The 23,194-nt window shown below is 34.6% G+C and overlaps 3 protein-coding genes and 1 non-coding gene across 5 annotated transcripts; all 4 read left to right on the forward strand.

Moving 5' to 3' along the window:
- The first annotated feature begins 240 nt into the window (after positions 1–240).
- LOC145233574 (transmembrane 9 superfamily member 2-like) lies at positions 241–8,591 on the forward strand. Of its 2 annotated transcripts, XM_080098330.1 has the most exons (15): positions 241–436; positions 958–1,116; positions 1,374–1,489; positions 1,795–1,924; positions 2,106–2,230; positions 2,841–2,937; positions 3,266–3,448; positions 3,801–3,902; positions 4,260–4,407; positions 4,763–4,820; positions 5,122–5,281; positions 6,527–6,678; positions 7,290–7,401; positions 7,860–8,031; positions 8,176–8,591. In XM_080098330.1, exons 1-15 carry the CDS (start codon positions 320–322, stop codon positions 8,235–8,237), a joined length of 1,893 nt encoding a protein of 630 aa, XP_079954456.1. In that variant the 5' UTR covers positions 241–319; the 3' UTR covers positions 8,238–8,591. The 2 variants fall into 2 exon arrangements, with proteins under 2 accessions (XP_079954456.1, XP_079954457.1); XM_080098331.1 differs by lacking the exon at positions 8,176–8,591 and having other exon boundaries at positions 7,860–8,090.
- Positions 5,450–5,523, forward strand: Trnas-gga (transfer RNA serine (anticodon GGA)). The gene has a single exon. It is a non-coding gene; the product is annotated as a tRNA-Ser (tRNA).
- Positions 8,592–9,416: 825 nt separating the features above from the next.
- LOC145232042 (dnaJ homolog subfamily B member 6-like) lies at positions 9,417–11,316 on the forward strand. The gene has a single exon (XM_080096544.1). The coding sequence runs from the start codon at positions 9,509–9,511 to the stop codon at positions 10,415–10,417; it is 909 nt and encodes a 302-aa protein (XP_079952670.1). The 5' UTR covers positions 9,417–9,508; the 3' UTR covers positions 10,418–11,316.
- A 3-nt stretch (positions 11,317–11,319) lies between these two features.
- LOC145232041 (inositol polyphosphate 5-phosphatase K-like) lies at positions 11,320–23,005 on the forward strand. Its single transcript, XM_080096543.1, has 11 exons — positions 11,320–11,379; positions 12,746–12,856; positions 13,495–13,603; positions 14,488–14,601; positions 14,874–15,043; positions 15,470–15,581; positions 15,809–15,886; positions 16,441–16,552; positions 19,302–19,426; positions 19,899–20,033; positions 21,035–23,005. The coding sequence occupies exons 1-11, from the start codon at positions 11,366–11,368 to the stop codon at positions 21,281–21,283; spliced, it is 1,329 nt and encodes a 442-aa protein (XP_079952669.1). The 5' UTR covers positions 11,320–11,365; the 3' UTR covers positions 21,284–23,005.
- The last annotated feature ends 189 nt before the right edge of the window (positions 23,006–23,194 follow it).

Genomic DNA, 23,194 nt, shown 5'->3' on the forward strand with positions numbered 1-23,194 from the left:
AAATAAAACAGTGTTTTTTGGAAATAAAATCTACCATATTTCGTTGTGTTTTCCCAAACTTGAGCTCAACACCAAACGAAGTGAGAATATCGAGCGATGGGAAATTCCCTTTAAATGTATGACGTCAAAGCATGTTTTTGTTAATTATTTGGATTTGTTTTTTGTAAAATTGCGGCTTTGCTGCTTTAGCAAAAAATTGTTAGAAAGTGTAGCAACACGGTTTGTATCACAAATACTTTGTAGTTTAACTCCACTGTTTTTATTTTTAGTACACATTACATTTGATCTCACGTCTGAGTAGTTTAACCGTTAAACAGGAATGTTTCGTCACATTCTGCTTTTAGTTTTGATGTTGGCTTTCTCATGTCAAGCATTTTACTTGCCCGGACTCCCACCACAGGATTACTGCAGGAGTGGAACCAACAAAACATGCTTGGTAAATTGCCAAATTCTTACCTTAATCAATTTTAATTATTTTTGTAAAAACATTAAGCTAATAAATGATAGGCTGCCTACAGACAGTGTAGTTTCCTCTGTAGTCAATACATCCTATTATCACCAGCTGTGCTGATGATACCTTATGGGTTAAAACGGTGTGCACTGTCTGCAGATTTATTATCAATTATTTTTGCTTGTTAGTTTTATCTTGTTTTAACTTTATGTTGGTATAACATCCTAAAGTAATTACAATGAATACTCTTGGTTCTATCATATGCTGAAACATATTTACAGTAAAATACCAAGTTGCCTTTTTGTAGCAATAAACTCATGTTTCACATTAGACCCAAATTAACTGGTACAATAACTGCACTGCAGGAGGAAGCGGATTAGCAGTGGGTTTCAAATCTTTATAACTTGGCAACACAACTGCATTGGGCCATACATTATCTGATGTATAAATAGTTGCAATAGAATATTATGTGTGAGAGTTTTTCACGCATTTCTTACTTTGTTTAGACTGCTATTCAAGTGTTTGTGAATCGTCTTACATCGAGTCTGGGTTTATTTTCTTACGACTACAGTGCATTCGATTTCTGTGGGAACGAATCGAAACCAATAAATCAGAATCTTGGACAGGAACTTTTTGGGGAGAGAATAAAAACTTCACCCTATAAAGTAAATACTATGGCATACTATAAAATTTATCGTTATACTTTGGCCTTGGTACTCATGCTATTACTGTTTATTGAAATGGTATTCACTTGTGAACTATATAGTTACAAAGTTACAGTACACTACTTTAATGTATTGACATGTGCAAGTTATCAATCTTTGCATGAGTTTATATGTTACTGGTTTTGCAACAAGAAGGGTTTTGATTGTTAGTTAGTCTCATATTGTCTCCAGTTTCATGTGAACATTTCATGTTACAGTTTTCCTTCGATACAAATAATCTATGCACCGAAGTTTGTCGAAGAAGCTACAATTCTTCAGATGAGAGACTTGAGTTCTTGAAACAGGGGATTTTATATTCCTACACACACTGGTGGTAGGAAAATAATTTGAAGATAATCGTTTTGTTTGCTTGTATCGTTAACTTTTTTTGTTTAGGGTTTGAAAGTTACACTTGAGAAATGTAGTTTATTTAACAAGTTGGGTCACTTTTAACCAAGTTTATAAAACTAATTTCTCTCTCTTAGAGTACATTTTCGTAAATGATGTTGGATAGCCAAACACCCAAGTAGAGCTGCTTCAAAGCGAAATTACATTGTACTGAGTTTGCCTCTTCTACTTTGTCGAGCAGTAAGTGGTATTGGAGTATAGGTAACACAGTTTGTTTTTTGTATTTTACAGGATTATTGACAACATGCCTCTTTCCTGGTGTTATGAAACCATTGACTCTACAGAATTTTGTACTCCAAATTTTCCTATCGGTTGTTATGTAAACAAAGCAGGAACAGCTGAAGGGGCTTGTGGAATAAATGTAAGTTGTTTTTAGTTGATTTGAGCAATATATTTTGTCACAAAGTTGTGGTACTTAAAAACCTGCACAGAAAATGACACATGTGGTTTTTACTGTGGGGGTTTTGTATCATTTTTTTTCCTTTAGGGTAAGTGTTTTTGTTTGCATGTATCTAATCAGTATTATGTTCCCATTTTTGTAGGAAGCTTTCAACAAAGCAGATACTTTTTACCTGTTCAACCATGTGGACATTGTCATTTACTTTCGTCCTTCTCTCCATGATAAAGGAATCAGCAGATTAGTAAAAGCTACTTTGGCACCAAAAAGGTACAACATCCATACACTGTTATTATTAGTGATGCACCGAACCCGCCTAAAAAGGTTCGGGCCGAAACCGAATATTCGGCCATAAGGCCGAATAATTTCGGCCGAATCAGGCCGAACCTAAAATCCCCCGTTTATATGGATGTTTTTAACTGAGCCTTGTGTTGTTGATGCGAGTGAAGTAAATTATGACAAATAAAAATCATTTTCACAATGCGGAAGCACTACTAAAATTGTAACATTTGCACACAACGTAGCTCGTATTTTATAGACACAAAATTAGTTAATTTGTGACGTTTTGTATTATCGAAAATGATAGTTTAGGCATTAATTCCATGCAATCAAAAAGTTCGGTTTCGGCCAAATTTTCAAAAAAGTTCGGCCGAAACCGAAACATCGAAAAACAGCGTATTCGGCCGAAATGTTTCGGCCAACCGAAACTTCGGTGCATCACTAGTTATTATCAACAATTCCTTCTAAGCTTATGATGTGTTGATTGGTTTCTCACACTGAAACATAACATTTGGTTTTATACATAAACTGTATTATCCTAAAATATAAAGGGTTAATGGATTTGGTGGAGCTGTTAGCATAGTATTTTTTTGCTTTGCAGCTACTCGGAGAACTACTGCAGTGGACCACCTCTTGCTATTCCCAGCAAATCTGAAGGAATGCTCAACATTCCCTATACATACAGTGTTTATTTTCAGGTAAACGATCGTTCGTTAATAGTGTAGTAATAATCACACATGGAACATTACATACAGATCTGTTCAAGTTAAATGATGAAAATAACGGCCCTAGATGTAAAAAGCGACATGCTTTATTGTTTTTGCAAATGCACATACAATCATACATGCTTTCATAAGTTTTTACATAGCTTTGCCTCTTGTGGGCTTTCAAGTTTAATTTATAGGAAAATACAATGGTTAGAGTTGGTTAAACAGGTGTAATGGGGTTACTGTAGGTCATAAGGGTTACTGTAAGTTATTGGCTCACTCCTCATTGTATATAAAATTGTAATATATTTCATTTCAGCCAGAATATAATCTCGAATGGGCAACCCGGTGGAGTTACATCTTCAACTCCACTCAATATACCAACGTGCTGTGGTTTTCTTTCTTAAACTCAGGGATTGTAAACTTGTTTCTACTTCTCTCTTTCGCTTTGTTGTACTTTAGAAGAATAAAGAGTCGGATTGCTGCAAGCAAACAAATGAAAGTAGGTGAACTTGAACTTACAAATGACTAGACATGGATGGCAATAAGTTTTCTGTCTTGTTTAAAAAGGATCTTATGTTATAAAACCTAGGTCATGTTTGTTTGGTAACTATGATAAAAACTAACAACAAAGCTTTTGTAGCAAAACATTTTTTGGGTCTTGATAATATTGTTTTTGTGTATAATTTTTATGTTTACATTATCAGTAATTATGAGCCTGTTTAACTTTGTATCTTATATCCACATATTGTATTTTATATATATGCATCAGGTGACCATAAAAACAGTTAGATGTGAAGCACAATGTTTAATACTTACCAGTAATTATCAGTCAGTTATTTCATTAATATCAGGTTGTCCCTGTTGAATCTCCATGGGAAAGTTTACGTTGCGATGTTTTTCGAGTTCCCCCGAAACCAAAGATGTTTTCTGTATTCGTTGGGGTTGGTTTTCAGGTAACAAAAAATATTTGTTGAAGAGCTAACAAATTTGAGACAAACATTCCTTTACTACATAACAAAAAACTTTGCCTCATGCTAGTATTTTATTTTCTACGGGTTCTTTCAATAAACTGTAAAATATAGCATAAAGCTTTATTTAAATATTTTTATGGTGAAAATAACGGCTCAAATAGACGTAAAAAGCGACATGCTTTATTGTTCAAACGTTTCGGCAAATGCTCATGTCATCATCAGTGAAATGAAGGGCCACATCAGTTTCACCCGTTTATATCCACTTACAGCTATTTGGCTGGTATTTTCACTATTAAACTTATGAACAGATCCGTGCGTTTTAAATGTTTTTGGTTTCAGATATTTTGGACGACAATTATCACATTATGTTCAGGAGCTTTGGGATTTTTATCCCCCGCAAATCGTGGAGCATTGGGAACAACAATTGTGACTTTGTTTGTTTCTTTTGGAAGTTTAGCTGGTTACAAATCTGCAAGACTTTACAAAAGTAAGTACACAAGACACAGACTTCAAGAGTAGCTTTACTAAAAACAAAATTGCCAGCGATGTAGAATAAAACAGAGACATTTAATAAAGCAAATGTTACGACAATAACAATTATCGTCATCAGTGAAAAATAAACAAGTGGAAACAAGCGCATTTAAATACACTGAATACAAAAATAGGTTTGGACAAGTTTTGCAATTTGAAAAACATGGTGTTAGAGAAGAAAGTTTGAATTGTGACACAAATATTAGCCAAATAACAGTTTTAAGCTTTTGTTTCAAATATATGGTATTGCCCAAAAATTATTGTAGTTGTCGTGTTATAGGTTATAAAAAAATATTTAAATATTTGTTTAGCATTTGAAAGAGAAGATTGGAAATCCAATGCTGTGTTAACTTCACTGTCAATATCAGGGTAAGTTCTGGAATAATAAACTTATAATACAGTAGTGTATTTGCCACACTTTCAAACTGTAAAAATAAATGGTAAACTGTGAAATATACAGTATTTGATTGTGATGAACCAATTTCAATATATTGACACCAAAATTTGTGCCCACTAAAAACAAATTTACTGTTTAAACATAAAACATTTAATTTGAATAGAAATTGTTTATCGTAATGCTCTTTAATTTAATGCTAGCCAAAAACTTGATCACTAAAGGTCATTAAAAATATACTTTTGACTTTTTAATACTATAATTGGTTATTTTCAGATTTATTTTCATGATTTTCTTTGCTGTAAACTTGATATATTGGAATCATGGAAGTTCAGCTGCGGTTTCTGCTTGGATTTTTGCTGAAGTTGTTTTGATCTGGTTTGGAGGAATGTTACCACTTACAATTCTGGGGACTTATTTGGGGCAGAGAAAAGCTGTAAGCAACAGTTTGTTTTGATATGTGTTAGTTGGTGTGAATGTTGTTCGACAACAAAACCTGCATTGTTTATTATCATAGTACACCAGGCCTATTAAAGGTGTTGTACCGGATCAGCCAGTCTCCCCAGGAATCCTGCAAGTTGATTTTCGGCGGATTATCCACTAAGCCTGTGTAGCTCAGTTGGTAGAGCGCGAGTCCCGGAAAGACTCCTGTCGTGGGTTCGAATCCCACCGCAGGCAAGATTTTTCTAGCTGGTGCCTTGCCATATGGGAATGCTTGGGAGATCCGCTGATGCGGTATAACGCCTTCAATGGGCCTGGCATACTATGATTATCAATGTTATGTTTTGCCTTGTAGCACCACAACTTAACCAACTAATCCCTAAAATGGGTGACCCTTTTAACAATGTTCGAATTGAATGAAAATTGGACAGCTTGAATTTGCTATTCATATGTGTCCATCTTTAAAAAAAATGTTAAATAGGAAATACTTAACACAATATCTGTGGTTAATTTAAATTTTTATAGTTTGTACTAGGGATGTGCCAAAATTGCAAATGTTCTGTTTGGTCGAGCACGCTCGGTGCATTATGACGTCACAAAAAATCCCCTTTCTACGTTTTAGCTCTACAAGGCCTCTTACGTCACCAGCGGTGTATCAAGCTGTACAGGCCTCAGAAGTACACGTTTTTCCACAATCTAATACATTTGAAAAATCATTTGTTTTTGTTCATAGACACTCTTTCGAACACTATTTTCCTATGCTAGCAAGGCATGAATATGCAAATTTAATGCTCAGGTCAGTTTGTGCAACTGCTCGGCCGAGCACCGAGCATCAAAAATAGTGATGCTCGGTACCGAGTACTCAGGCTCTGGCTCGGCGCATCCCTAGTTTGTATTCTACATAGTATTATTATTTAAGCCCAGTGCCGATCACTGTGTTTTACCTTACATCACCCGACTTACTCATGGTTATCTCTTGAATTGCATTATTTTCAACTTTGCATGTGTGGGGACCCATGAGTTTCTGCCTGCAGAAACGACTAAAGTTATAAAAGACGATGGCTAATATGGGACCCAATACAAAATAAGCATAGGAAATATATTAATGTTTTAAAATAGGTTATAGTGTAAATGCAACAACAAAATGTGCTAAGCCATCATTCTAGTTTATTATTAGAAATGAATCAAACTTTCCCATTTTCAACAAAATTGCTGCCAAAAACAAATATTTTTTTCACAGAAATTTCACCATCCAGGTTTTGTAAATTCTGAATGTCGAGAAATTCCTCAAAATTCTTGTTTGAAAAAACCCATAATTTCAATCATCTTGGGTGGACTTCTTCCATTTGGGACGATTTTTATTCCATTTTTCTTCATCCTTAATTCTATTTGGTAAGTTAAAGCATATTAGCTGGTTGAAATTTTATCAATTGCGTACCAATGGCCATTGTAGGTATGCTAAAAGGAATTTTTCTGGAGAGAAAAATAGTTTTGGGGTTTATTGGGTCATTTTTTTCTTCGGTCAACTTCAGTTTAAACCTAAATAGTATTTGGTGAATGCTTGGAGCCTTCAATAGGTCTACTGTGATTTATCGATAAGTGTGCCATGATTGCTGGTCTGCATTGACGCTTTAGGGCTGGTCCCAGTCTGAATATATTCATCTCAGCTGATATGGTTGAACTGGCGATCCCCTATTATGATGCTTACATGTGCAACATATGAGGCAGGCAACGGTGCTTGTTATTCGACTTTCGGCAGATTCTCCACTGAGTCTGCGTAGCTCAGTTGGTAGAGCGCGAGTCCTGGAAAGACTCCTGTTATGGGTTCGAATCCCACCGCACGCAGGATTTGTCTATAGCCTGTGTCTTGCTGTATGGATGGAAATGCTTGGGAGACTGGCTGATTCGCCTTAATGCCTTGAATAGGCCTGGGGTGCTATGATTACTAATGTGATGTTATTGTTTAGTTATGTTGTTTTGTAAACTTTTGTTAAAATGTTTAGGTTCCATCAATACTACACATGTTTCGGTTACGCATTATTAGCTCTGGTTAACTTGAGCATCTCATGTGGACTTGTCACAATTCTACTCTGCTATCTGCACTTAACTGCTGAGGTGAGAAACAGGTTTTCGTTAAAACATTATTCAAGTTAGTTAGTTTGGTGATTGTTAATTTTTCTCATTGCAAAAAATCAGTATTTCTAATGGACTTGTTGAGTTTCACCTGGTGAAGCAAAATTGCACTAAAACATTCACTGAAAATAGTTTGTTGTTTTTATGAATGCGGTTCTTGTCATGGAACATTATACCAATATATAATCAAGTATTGCAATAGTTGGTTTTACATTGTGCCTTTGAGCAATAGCCTATTTCATTATACCAATATGTTTGGAAGTCCAATTAAAAATGTATTGGTGAAAATAAATTAAAACAGTGAGCCACAGTTTGTAATCTACGGTAGATTTAATGAAAACTGTTGTTTATTGTATGTTAACAACATGAGTTGATTTAAACATGAATTCTTAGACCTAAATGTTAAACCACAATTGTTTTGTTGATTTCATTTGATTTAGGATTATCGGTGGTGGTGGCGGTCGTTCCTTACAGCTGGATTTACTGCTGTATATCTGTTTATTTACGCGACACACTTCTATATTAAACATGTTGAAGCAAAAACATTTGCGACTTTCATCGCCTACTTCGGTGTCACAACAATCATGACCACATTATTGTTTTTGTTCTGTGGTGAGCAACCTTTCATTTTTTACTTCTTTTACAGAAATATTTAATGTGTTTGTAACTCTTGTATAAATAATAAAAACGGACAAACAATTGTATATCAATGTCTATTTATTTATTTTTAACAATTAAAACAATATTTTTCTGTAGGAACTGTTGGATTTTTATCTTGTTACTGGTTTTTGAGGAAAATCTACAAGAAATATGATTGATTTATTAAACAACCCTAATAAATCTTGGCTTGCTAGCTGTTTAACAAATCATGAGTGTTTCAAACTACACAGAGCTTCAAAAACTGTTCATTTTTTGTAGCCTGATTTTCAGATCGACATATCTCTGTACAATTACCTCAACCATATTTATTCCACATTCTTGTAAAATTTACCTGTTAAAGTTAAAGTGTTACTGCATTGTCGTTTTAAATGTAAAGATGCACTTTTTATTTGAATATTTTTACTTGTATGTTGTGACACCAGTTTATTGCAAAACACATTAATATGTTATGAGATGTAGTTATGATTGGGAAATGTAACATTTAGGTGACCAAAATAAAAGTAGTGAAGAAAGTTGTGTGGCAGGAATTGTCGACCTGGGATTATGAGTCGTATGCTGCTTTTGAAAAACCCTTGTGGTGCTCCAAGTCAAAACACAACAAATCACTTTTATTACAAACTAAATTGATTATTTCGTTTGAGTAAACCAACGGTTTGTCAAACTTTAAAGGTTGCTTAGATTGGTTAACCTACATACATTTAAAGCTCTGTTAGCAAAGCATGCTGTACAATGTTTTGGCCAAATTTGAAACGTGCAACTTGTAAAATAAAACACCTGGTAGCGGTAATTGAACGCTTGTAAAATTAACGGAGCAATGTAAATTAGCAACCCAGCGATTTAAAAGTGCGTCGAGCGATTTAATCCTGACCCAACCAATGTAAAGGGACACCAAGCGATTTATATGGGGCCCGTAAATTAATTTTGTTTGAAATAAATGTTCGGAATTAAAACAAAACAACATCGGACACTTATTGATGATTCATTCGAAGTTTCTAGAAGGGAAAACCCCTGGTATTGAATAAATGATGACAATTTTTATTTCAGGGGTAATCTGAAACCGAGCCAAGCGAGCGATTAGTTCCTGTTTCGTATCAAAGCGAGGATTGTTGTAATTTACGAATGTGGTTTGACGCAAATTTAAAATAAACAAACAGAGCATGTCAATTATATTTGATTTTGATTGAAGTTTTACACGATTGTGTTATAAAAGCTCAAGAAATTATTGTCAGTTGTTTCAAAGTGGATTAGATTGTGCTGAACCTACAGTCCAACACCTTAAAAGGAACCAATTTGTTTTTTCTTTAACGTTGATTTATTAGTTGTGTTTTACTTAAATAATTAATAAACAGATAGTAAAAACTGTATTTCAGGAATGCACAAATAGCTTTTAATTGTTTGAGGCCGTTTTTCTGTGATACCGTCCTTCGTAATGGCGGATTATTATGACACATTGGGAATTCAACGCAGCGCAAACGAAGCTGATATTAAAAAAGCTTACAGAAAGCTTGCCCTAAAATGGCATCCAGACAAAAACCCAAACAATAAAGAAGAAGCAGAAGCAAAGTTTAAAGAAATATCAGAAGCTTATGAAGTTCTGTCAGACCCAGAAAAGAGAAAAGTTTATGACAAATATGGAAAGGATGGTTTGACTGGAGGTGCTGGTGGGTCAGGAATGCCTGGAGGTTTCCACTTTGAATTTCACAACCCCGAGGACATTTTCCGGCAGTTTTTCGGTGGCTCCGACCCCTTTGCAGAACTTTTTGGTTTTCAAAACGGCGCGTCGCAGAGAAGTAGAAACGATCCATTTGGCATGGGTTTCGGAGGTGGAAGTGGTTTCACAACTTTTAGTAACTTTTCTGACATGGGTGGTTTGGGTGGTGGCTTCTTTGATGGTGGAGGGAGTTCTAGTTTTACGTCGTTTAGTTCTGGTGGTTTTGGTGGGGGCGGAGGTCATCGATCTGTCACAAAAAGTATAAAAGTTGTCAACGGGGAAAGAGTGGAGACAAAAAAAGTTGTGGAAAATGGCAAAGAAAGAGTGGAAGTGCGTAAAAACGGAAAACTAACTTCACTGATGGTTGACGGAAAACCTGACGATGAATTGATGGCCATTGAATTGAGCAAAGAGAATGGAGGGTCATCAGTTGACGGACCGGGGTTTAGTCGAAGTTCTCATCGTCACCAACATATGGGACATAGTTTTCATAATTTTCCTAATGATATTAACAACTATTATAATGAGGATGACGCTATCAGGATTGCAACACAGGAGAGTCTAAAGGACCATTCAAAACGAAGAAAAAAACATGGAAGTGACAAAAAGCACAACAAGAATTATTAAACTGAAACTGTTCAGCAGTTGCTTATTACTACTGTTACTCTCATTCTTAATGTAAATGTATTTACTGTTGATAGCAAATTGGTTGTAGTTTTGGTCAAGTCTATTTCAACTCTTTGTACAAACATAAATAATATTAATTTTACTTTTTATTTGTTACTTTACAGTTTTACAAAGCAACTGTTTCATGTGAAATGGTCAAATGACTGAGAAAGTAGAAATAATATTTGTTGATTGTTAAAGGAATGTGATCGCTGTATATTGTGCATTTGTTTTTTATGTCAATATTGTTAAGATAAGTAGATTTAATGACTTTTTTCTGTGAAAAATATGCTTATTTTCTTCAAAAAAAGTCAAAAAAAGTTCCTTGTGAAAAAAAACACAACAAACTTTGGCAGAATGTCGCAGCAGAAGTTTGTAGAAGATAACGCTTTGAGTTTTTTTCTGAGATCATTTTTTTAGATACCCATATACGGTATGTCGAACGCAAAGTTATGTACGAATTCGTAGATCACAAATATCCGTGTACTTCTTTTGTTTGTTGATTATCTGTCATTTGGCTATGATGTTTGTATGAAACACTGACTCTTTTGCATTAAACACGACACAGAAAAAATCAGTTATGCATCTGTTTGGTGCTGGTCTTATTACTTGGTTAGTCGTTTTGATAACATCACATTGTACCAACACATTGTAATTATTATTATATACATTAGATTGTTGCACATGGTACAGGATTGTTCACCGATCTCGGTTGTTGTGTATGCTTTACTATTAGGCATGTTTTTGTGTGTATTGGGGCAGCTTATACATTCCATTACAGCATGCAATGTAGAGCTATGTATATAGGCAATGTATCTTGTTTACATATTTCAAAAATGAGTTACGCATTTCTTTTCAGATCTGTGTGTTGTAATTTTATTTGTGATAATTTTAAATTGTGCATCAAAGATGAAAAAGTTAAGGTAAGATTTGTTAAAAGTTGCTTTTTCCATGTACATTTCACACAAAAACGCACTTAATTGGAACTGACCTAATTAAATGTATACATTCTTTATTAAGTGATTTACGCTAAAAGTTTTTGTCTACAATAACAACCTTGTCAAACCTAGATATTTTATTATTTTACTAAAGGTTGTGTTTGTTTTTTGAAACAAGCCACAAATGTTTAAACAGAACAATAACATTTGCAAAGAAATGTATTTAAAATTGTCCTGATAATGATAAAGACATACTGTTTTTCTGTCTGTCATACTATTTGAAAGATATTCATGTGGTACAATGTACAATTCGTGTTTTACACTTAGTAGCTTTTTTGGAACATATTATATTCCTATAGATAATATTTCTGGACATAAAACCTTCGCCCCAGTGTGTAAGTAAGACATAACAGGTGTTTGTATTTGGTTTGGACAAATAGTTAATTCTACTGTTGACAACAACTTGAAGTTGGGAAAGTTTTTAAATGTTATAATTCGATCCTGTCTGTAAAAATGTTGGTGACATTAAAATCTTGATATGCATCTGCTACTATAACCTTCTGTAAAATTATTCGATTACATTTGTAGCATTAAAATATGTGATTGAATGATGTGGTGTTTTGACAATAGACCTCTTTCATATTGATTTTTGTGCCACTGTCATTGGATAATCTTCTCATAGTGGATTAGGCCAAAGATTAAATTCTCCAGCATGTAGATTAGAAATAAGTGGAACAGGATTTTCGGACCAACAGCTTAGAAGTAGTTGCCAATAACTTCTGCTTCAGAAATGTACTGTTTGCTCACAACATGCATTTTACCAAATTAAAAAACATTAATGTAGAAGTTTACCAGAAATCTGCACCAATGTCTTAAACCAGGGGTGTGCAACATTTTTTGTTGGTGGGCCATATAACCAATTTGGGACATCAAGCGAGGGCCATACAATTTTTTTTTCGTGTACACAATAAATTTTAAATTCTTCTAAAGCATAAATATATTTACTTTATAAAACATGCAGCATTTCGCCACAACACTGGTTTCACAAAAAATTAATTGTTTACTAGACAAAGGGAATTATTACGTCACTTTCAGTGAGGTACTTGCACACTGCTGTATGGCCCACCGGTTAGAAAATGCTGGTTGAGCTTATTCTTTTTACATATATTATCAACTTAGGAGATTCGCCAAAAATCACTGTGTTTTGTACTATATATATATATATTTCTATATATTGTTAAGTTTTTTTTGCTGCTTCTTTAGGATCCTGTTTGCATATTTGGACTTTACATTTTAGCGTTTAAATAAACAGTTTCCAACATAAATTTACATTTGTATTTTTATTATTTAGCGTTTACATTTGCACCTGGAATGTTGGAAATTCTGAACCAATTTCTGATGCAGATTTTCACAAACTTCTCGAGCTGAAAGATGACAATCCCTATGATCTCTATGCCATCGGGTTCGTTGTGAAATAAATACCTTATTGAGTTTGTTCACCAAGTTACACAACGTGACCTGGAACTATGTGCAAGAATAACTTTGCTGTGTTTTAATTTAAACACTTAAATGTGAAAGTGCTCTCAGGCTTTGCTTTGCACTGAATTCGGTGGTCAAGTTGAGTTTATTTCGTAAAACAAACCGAAGCATAATTGAGCTTTAATATTTACTAAACCAAAAAGTAATTTTGTCAAAGATGACTAGAAAACTCAAGGACTTTAACTTGCAAGGTTGTGGGTTGGAATCCCATCTAGCATGTTGCTCTAATCTTATTTCATGTATATGCCTAAATTTGACAATAAAATAAATTTGCTTATCCAAAAGACAAAAGGCAATAACCGTAGTATGCCGCTCTTCTTCTGTAGATTTAAGATGTTTTTTTGTGATAGTTAATGACTAAAAAATGCTTCGATGAATCACAGTTAGGCAGACTGTGTGCAAAATGACCATTTAAGCAATTTAATAAGACATAAACAGCCAGTAGAAATGCCCTGATTTAAACATAATTTCTTATGTTTGTCGCTGAAAAAATACATTACTCGTTCGACTCAAATACATAGCTTCCACTTGATTGAAACCAAATTTTGTTTGTTTTTGTAGTTTGCAGGAAATACCGACAGGGGCAACAGAGACGGCCAAAAGTTTTGTTTCCTATGATGAGTGGGCAAAAGCATTGTTTGAGTTTTTGTCGCAGCATGGATATTACATGGTTAGATGTTGTCATTGTGTTTTTCAGTCAAACTTGTTCTGTGCAGATATGTAACTTTGCACTCTTACTCATGGCCAAAAGTTTTTACAATTGCAATTTGATGATTTTTATTCATGACAACGCAAAATTAAATTAATCAATGCATTAGTTTTGAAAAAAAAACATCACCAAACAATATGAGTTTGTGAAGCTAATTTTAATCTGTAAATAAAAAAGATAGTGAACAATGCCATTGAAATTGTGGGTTGCAATTTCAACGGTTTTTTTAATAAAGTACATTGTAATAAATTTTAAATTAGGTATATTCTGGTTTTGGATTGTCAACATACAATTTAGCTAGTGAGCCGTGAATATGTGTTGCTGTGTTGAATTTATCAGATATTGTGAAGAGACACACCCTGTCTTAGGCATTGTTTGTTTAATCAGCTTACAGGCTTAGCGTCCTATTCCTTTGATGTTGGCTACACTCTTATGTTTGTGCCTGCTTGTTCAAGTTCTGATTTGTCATGGGGGGTTTAATAATCAATAAACCTACTATTGTGTTGAAATAAAATGGGATGGAAAAAAGTAATGGGAGAATATTTGTTTAGGCAGATAAACACTGAACCATTTTAGTATTGTCAGATTACCAAACTGGATTTTAGCCAAATGTGTTTACCTCTTTTATCTTTATCTATTGTCCCTCACCGGTTTGCATTTGAAAACAAAGTAGGCCGACGTTGTCTTAAGTAGATGGTACCAAAAACACATATTTTGGGTTCAGCGGGACAAATGCAATACTTAATACTCAGACAAACACATAATTAGAGTAGACTAAGCACTACTGATGGCACATAACTTAGCCCACCCTTGAGTTTACAAATGATTCCTTTTTTCTGTTTCAGATTGAAAGTGTGCGTCTACAAGGAATGTCGTTGTCGGTTTTTGCACGACTTTCCCATCTTCCATTTGTCAGATTTGTCAAAACAAGTTACGAAAGAACTGGATTCGGTGGATGGGTGAGTAAAAAATACATCCCAAAACTTTTGCTTTTTCCACATTATGTTGTGTTCCTGGGCATTGTGTATGTTGTAGTAAAATGATGCAAAAAATCATAACGGAAAATAAAGAGACAAGAAACAACTGTTTTTAAACTAGGTCTGAAATTGGGAAACTGTGTACCACACTATTATCCGATAATATGATAATCCTAAACATTGCAGGTCAACGCTTATTGCAGTAGTAACTATACTATAGTTTTCCTCATCATTGTTATCTATTTGTATTTCAGGGCAACAAAGGTGGAGTTGCCGTGTCTACATGGATCTACGGTGAGAAAATATGTTTCGTTAACACCCATCTTGCAGCGCATCTCAGTAACGATGACGATCGGGTTGAAAACTTTCACCAAGTTATCGAGGGGATCGATTTTGATGACACAGCAACTATTATGAGCCATGAGTAAGCAACAATTCTGTCAATATCTCTGTGTTGTAAAGCTCGTACAAGAAAAACAAATTATGAGGACAGCAGGCCCATTGAATGTGCCAAACCGAAACAAGCCAGTCTCTCAAGCATTTCCACATAGCAAAGGTGTATAAAGTTGTACTAATACAGAAATCGTCCTGATCCACTGATGCTCAACACATGATTCCAGTCACATTTATTGACATTACTTAGCTGACAAATTCAGCACGCTCAAATCAGTCTGTATATTTCTCATTACAAACCACTTATTTAAATAGAAATTACATATAGCAAGGTGCAGGCTAAAAAAAATCTGGCCCATGATGGGATTCGGACCCAAGACAGTTTTTCTGGGACCCAGATAATCGGGACATAATGTATTTTATAATTTTAAGCAACTACTTTGCTTATACTTTGCAGTGCATGTTTTTGGCTTGGAGACACCAACTTCCGCATTGATGACATCACCCGTGATGACATCATACATTCTGTTGATGCGAAGAAATGCCAAAAGTTATTTGAATGCGATCAGGTGAGTCTTTATACTTCACAGAATCTGGATTTTTGTTGTTGTTAAGGGTTTAAGCATTACAGTGTTCTTTTAAACATTGATATATTGTTGTAAAAGCAAAAAAGTAGGGAAGTTAATATTGGCGCTGTTAGATTTTAAATTGGTTTCAAAATATTATCGAAACATATAATTGTTCTGTGTTGGGCATTTATTCATGCAAACACATGTTAACCAGTTTTTACTTTCAGCTGAAGAAACATCAGAAGAAAGACAAACTTCTGGGTGAGTTTCAAGAGGAAGAAATCACCTTTTCACCAACTTATAAGGTTTGTTTGGTCGGAGTCGAATCTCATTTCCAGTCGATATAAGAGTTGCTCAATTGTAGAGTAAAGAGTGACAAATTATTCTTGTTAACTGTTACACCATAATACTTTTGTCTTGTTGCTGTTTTTGTAATCAAACTAACAGACAGACAATAATTGGAACACACCTGACTAATAATATAATTTTATGACCTTGTAGTGTTTGCATAATTACCAATGTTTAACTTATTTGCATTTTATACCTCTGGATTTGCTTTGTATGGCATCACTTTTGTTTGACCTTTAAGCAGTGGTGGAATTCAGCCGGTTCGCACCGGTTCTACCGTCTCACGAAATTTTATGAGATCAGCGAACCGGTTAGCATTACTGGTTACTGTCAATGGATCTTTTATAACAGAACTGGCAGAAAAATATGACTTTTGTGATAGAACTGGCTGACAAAAAAAAAATTGAATCCCACCACTGCCTTTAAGCTATACAGCCAACAATGATTATCACTAAAAACATAAGAGACCAGTAGCATTAAGGTTTTGTTACATGAATGTCTTGTATTTTAGTACGACGTTGGGACAAGTACTTTCGACACAAGCGAAAAACAACGCAAACCAGCTTGGACTGACAGAATTCTTCTGAGAATAAACCCTGATTACCTGCACATGATTTCTATGGGTAAATAAGATGTTTATTGCTGTAACCTCTAGCTGATGTTTGCCGTTTTTTAGTTCAGTTTATTTTACTGAAAGTTAAATAAAGAATCAGTTTGTGCCCTTTAGAGATCTATTTCTCAGTTCGTTCATTGTTCTGGACAGATTAATATTCGCTGGATTGAAATTTGTCAACTCTGTATATGACAACAAGCAAATAGTTGAACATAGTGAAGCATGGACTACAGTGTGTGAGAAAATTTGGGTCTGAAACCCTATTTGAGTTTTGCACCAAAGCACTAGGCTCTTTTATGTGATAAAAACTAAAATTTATTTTCGCTTGTTTCAATTTCATATCTTATTTCTCAGAACTGTTTTTTGTCTCATACCAAACACTTATTTCCATACAGTACATTTATTTATTATGGGTCCCCTTCCCTGAAGGGGACACATATTGTTTTTGTCCGTATTTTTTTTTTCTTTTTTCTTTTTTTCTTTTTTCTTTTTTTCTTTTTTCTGTCTAACGCTGGTTTGTGAGACGCATTTGGTCCAGAAAGAGTGCTTCAAATTTATTCAAATTTGGACATATGTTAGATATTAATCCAAACTTGGTCCACCTGAAGTTTGACCCCAAATTACCCAGCGGTTCACCCACAGGCCCCCGAAACATAAAATTTTTAACGCTGGTTTGTAACGCTCGTTTAGTGAAGAAAGCGTGCTTCAAATTTATTGAAATTTGGACATATGTTAGATATTAATCCAAACTTGGTCCACCAGAAGTTTGACCCCAAATTACCCAGCGGTTCACCCACAAGCCCCCGAAACGTAAAATTTTTAACGCTAGTTTGTAACGCTCGTTTAGTAAAGAAAGAGTGCTTCAAATTTATTGAAATTTGGACATATGTTAGATATAAATCTGAACTTGGTCCACCTGAAGTTTGACCCCGAATGACCCAGTGACACACCCACAGGCCCCCGAAACGTAAATGTGTCTAACGCTCATTTGGTCAAGAAAGACACTGTAGGCAGAAGTCCCAAGAGAGTACGTTTACGAATAATAGGGCAGAGCGGGAGGGCTCAGCTTGACGTTGGACAGACGTTTTACAAGACGTCGTTTCGGTGATTAGAAATCAGCTGTTTTGCACAGCAATGCTATGTCGTTTTATTAAGTTATCACTCACATTTTCAGTTTTGGCAAAGGTTTCACACATATGACGCGATTTAAACCTAATAAGCGTGCTTCGGTTTCGTATATGTCAAGCAAAACTTTGTTAAACAAACTAAATATGAAAAAATAAACTTGACTTTTTTGCAAGATAAAAGTTTTTTTTAAATGCTCAGTGTCAGATTGGCCGCTGCATGACCACGGGTTACTTAAGGTCAATTAGTAGGTATTACTAACACAGTTCAGAACTTTCTTTCGCCATAACGTAGCGTTTTTTTTTTTTTGAATCAAATACTCAAGGCATGTATATATTAGGTCAAACGGTGTTGTTGAACACCAAGGACGGCATGCTATTGAAAACGGTGTCAAAAGGTCAAACAGTCGTTTGGTGTGTACACCCTAAAGGTTACTACAGGTCAATGGTACTCGTTTGCGAAACAAAGTTAAATGAAAAACTCGTTTTGCGAAACAAAGTTAAATGAAAAGTTATGTATACACTTGCAGCAAATCGCTTTTTAATTGTCTGTAACACAACTGTTACAACTTTCTAGAAAAAAATTGTGTTTAAAACCCGACCTTGGACGACAATATCTGGGTCAAAGCAAGAGATTAAATTGAAAGTATTTGTTTCGTTCTTTTTTATTGTTTTTGTAATTTTACGACAATAATAGTGCAAAAAAATACAAACAAAATTTTTTTATTGTTGGGTTAATGCTTTCTAAAAATTTGTTCTTAAGAATTAAAAAATCACCGCAACATTTGTTTACCGTAAATCCGCAAAAACACGCATGTGGGGACCCATTAGTTTTTGTTTACAAAAACAACCATATGTGTAGATCAAATGATATGTATAGTAAATTGGTAAATATCGTATAGAACAGTGGTTCTTAACCGGTGGGTAATTACCCACTAGTGGGGAATTTGAGGATTTCAAGTGGGTAATTTGAAGTTGGGTTTGTTGTTCCATGTGTACTCCACTGGTTCTTAACCGCTGGGAAATTTCCCACCAGTGGGAAATTTAATGTTTTCGGTGGGAAATTATCGAAGTCAGGTAACCAAACTCGGGCCCGCGGGTCGAACCCGGCTTTGAATTAATCGTTGAAAGTTACTTTAATAATATTTTTCAGCAAAAACATGTAAGATTAATTTCAGCAAGGCTTACAAGACACATATAAATCCAAAGGCCGTTTGTTACATCACAGACAAGACTAAAGTATCAATGACTTTGCTATTGTGCGCGAATAAAAGCCTTTCCTTTGTTCATTGTGATGCAATAAATGCCTATTGCAAGTAGAGGAGACTCTTCAATATTCCAAAAACTTTAATCTCTCACAGAAGCACTATTTAAACTAAATAAGATTGTAGTATACCTTTGGAGTTCCAGACCAAATCGCTTCACGAAATTATTTCATTAAAAGAATTTTTTTTACGTTAACGTAGGGCACAAAACATCAGTATAAAAATAACAGAGTGGGAAATTCGAAGTTGGTGGTTGACTTTAGTGGGAAACCACACCAAAAAGGTTAAGAACCACTGGTATAGAATATATAAAATGGAAGTATATCAGAAAGCCACCATTCTAGTTTAACACCACTTTACTATTTTTTAGATTTGAAAAAAGAAAAATCTCAGGACAGCAGTTCGTACATCGCTCAAGTGAAGGGCTCGTATAAATCCCACCCACAATTTACCACAAGCGACCACAAACCTGTCACAGCCGTGTACAACCTTAATGTAAATATGAGTTAATACATTAGCACTGTATGGCAATGTAAGATCGGCTGTAAATAGTTAGTTATAAAACTCAAGCGTTTTGATTCTCAAATGCTAATGTGCTTTGCGAAACATAAAACAAATAGTTTTTAAATTGTCTCATAACTCCTTGTTTCTCTACTTTAGGACACAACCTTTTCAATTAATGTATGCAGTGTAAATTCATTTTTTCTTTATGCTGCCAGGGTGGCTATGTTTTTTTTGCAAATTACCAGAATTAAGATGTACTTTATGATATGTAAAAAGAAACTTTTCTAAATCAGTTTTAGATAGAAAATGTCTAGCAAAAATGTTTTATTTAATGGACACCTGTCAGTATATACATTTTAATATACATGTCCATAAAAATTGGTTGTGTACCCCTGCTATAGACAAATTGCGGTATATCTGTACAACTTGACGTTCTTCAACTGTGGGGTGTACTCTGTTTTAGGTTGGCAAAGAACAGAGTCAACTGGTAAGTGTTGAAACTGTGGGAAAATGGGAAATAGATGAACCAGGATTTCTTGCAGTTTCCTACAGTTTCGGAATGCACAAAGACTCCAGTGATTATCTTGCTCTTTATGAGGTAACAATCAGTTTTTGTTTGTAGCAATTGAAAAGTTGTGCATCTAAGACCAGTGTATTTTTTGTGGTAAAACAACAAAACTAATGAGAGCAACAAAAACACTAATAACAAATTGCACTAAAACAAAATGCGAAGTAGTTTTGTAAAACTGAATGTTGCAGAGTGTGAAAAGCAACCTACACTACATTCAGTAACTTTGAGAAAATGAAATGCAATCATGTGTTGTTCTAATACACATATTTGCTATACTCGTGTATTTCCAGGCTGAAATCAGTGTTGACAGTGTTGTAAAAACAAATTAACTTCGCTAGAAAGCATCTTCAGTGTGTATAGAGCAATAACGGGAATAAAATTAGAAAAGGCATTGAAAATAGAAAAATTTTCCCAGAATAAATTTAAAGATTTAAGATTTCAAAGATTCCCAGAATCAATTTACCAGGATTTGTATACTCAAGGTTATTCAAATAAAAGCTTTTATGGTGTTTGTTCATTACATGCTAGTGCATACATGCCTGGTGAAGTAGAAACAATCTAAAACCTTGATTTTTACAACTAAATCAGACAAATCATAGTATGCCAGGCCTATTAAAGGCATTATACCGAATCAGTCGGTCTCCCAAGCATTGAGCAAATGGCAAGGCACAGGCTAGAAAAGTCCAACTTTCGGCTCAGTTGGTAGAGCGCAAGTCCCAGAAAGACTCCTGTTGTGGGTTCGAATCCCACCGCAGGCTGGATATTTCTAGTCTGCGCCATGCTAATTGGGAATGCTTGGTGCCTGGCTGATTTGGTGTGATGCCTTTTATAGGCCTTGCGTACTATGATTTATCGACAAGTGTGCCGTGATCGCTGGTCTGCATTGATGCTTCAGGGCTAATCCCAGTATGAATTCATTCATCTTAAATCAGACAAAAAATGATTTGAACAATGCCTTGAAAACTCCACACAAGCTTATCTATTGAATATGTTTACTTACACTCAAACAAATTTCCATGTTTTAACAGTGGAACCTGACGGACTTCCGATCTCACATCACATGGATCTATGTGCCGGAGAGTGAAGACCCAGATAAAATAACCGAGACAAAAATATGTCAATACGAGTTCGTTTCCACTTCCGATGTTGATCCCGACAAACTTTACTGTGTCGGTTACTATAGCAACAAGATGAACTGTCTCCTCGCTCTCAGCAAACCTTTTAAGTTTCTACCTTCTTCTAAAAATGCTGAAACTCCAAAAATTGAAAAAAATTAATCGAAGATCACCTATTATCTTTCATAATTTACAATACTAATTGGAAGATATTTGATTGATTCAAAATCTATTACACCCCTGTAGTAAAAATACTTTTAAATTAGCACCTTTTGATTTTCACTGATTGCTTTCTAGATATTTCTTACATTGTATTGTTAAACATTAATGATGACAGTATTTGTTAAGTATTTTTGTGCGTAGTAGAGGAATGGGAAATTTAATCTCTAAACTCTTTTACAAGTTTGTATTTAAAACCACAGCTTAATTTTAATCTTAAACCTTAACCTCTCCAAAGGCAACAAAAAAACATGCAACAAAAATTACTTGTTTTTTATCAGGAGTTTTAAAATGAGACAGATGTGTATCTTAATCTGCTTAAATTTGTTGTTTAAACTGATTTATTCCTCACGAACCTTTAAATCCGTTGCTGGTGTTCTTAATTAATTTTTTGTTTAGTGTTTTATTCAATCCAACATCTCGATAAGTATTGTGTGATACAGTGTTTCTCAACTGGTGGTCCATGGGCCACTACTAGTCCATGATGATGTTTTGGGTTGTCCACAAGATGTCCACTAAATTTGGTGATAAACTAGAAATGATTGCATATTACATGTTGAAGTATCAAAATGTTAGCTGTTAATAATTGTATCTCACTTCTTGAAAATCGATTTTAATTATATTTCAAGCCCAAATGGTTGTTTTGTATGCGTACTTAAATCTTGCTCCAAAAAGATATGGTCCACGATACTATTTTTACTGGGCCGGTGGTCCATGGCCCAAAATGAGTTGAGAACCACTGGTCTAATACGAAGTGCTATCTGCCATGTATTACTTTTATATGCAAGTTGCTTATGCTAAACACAGGAAATGTTGTTGATGTTTGTGCGTGTCGAGTTACAGTTTGTCAACCACTGTCTCATGTCCCTGCATTTGCATCAGCCATTCTTAGTTGATATTTACAGTAACTCTGATAAATATTTACTTTTGCAACTTGAAATTTTTTATGAACAAACATTGTGACATTTTGGTGCCTATTTGGATAGTTTTTGTAAAACACATTTTTGGTTCCACATAAAATTTTGTAATTTTGGTGCTCTGGGGTAAATATTGTTTAAATTTGGATTTTGGTAAATTTGCAATCTGGTAAGTGATTTAGAATTGCACAGACCAACTTCATTTGTTGCACACTTTTATTAATCATTTTTGGAAAAGTTTTTTAACTTGCATTAATTTACTTGCCTACAAATTGTTGTCAACTTAATTTCAGGGATCTTTTTATTTTGATAATTCTACATTTTGCCAAACTGCAGAATAGACTTACAAAAAAACATGAATTGTTTGTGGAAAAGTCCATTACCCCTTTTCATTTCTCTGCTTACAATAACAAAGATAATGTTGCTAACTTTTTTCAATTTTTATGAATGTATTTGCAATTGTTGTTTTACTGACTTCATAATTGTGGCGTCTTTTCTTCACTGTTAAGTTTTCCTTCTACTAAATCCCACAACAACAACTGATAAAAACAGATTTCCCACTGCTAAGTTGGTTCAAAAAAACCACAGCATTGTGAATTGTTAATATCTATGGACACAACCCTTGTAATTGTGGTTCACATTGTTCATTAACATGATGTGTAGTAATTTTGTTTAATCTAACATTGTTATCAGTCTGTTGTTGTAAAGTGGGTTACGTTAACTAAAATAAAATCTTTACCAAGCCAAATTATTCAGCATAAATAGGTGAATTATATGTATTCCTTGATATTCACTGTCTGATCTCGTTACTAGGAAAATATTTTCCATTCTTGAGGTGTTTTAATCACATAAGTGGTAATCATCCATGACCACTAGTGATGGGACGATACCAGATTCGGAAGCGAGTACCGATACCGAGTACTAAGTGTATATACCT

The sequence above is a fragment of the Phallusia mammillata genome, chromosome 6, assembly GCF_965637545.1.
Source record: "Phallusia mammillata chromosome 6, kaPhaMamm4.hap1.1, whole genome shotgun sequence".
Lineage (NCBI taxonomy): Eukaryota > Metazoa > Chordata > Ascidiacea > Phlebobranchia > Ascidiidae > Phallusia > Phallusia mammillata.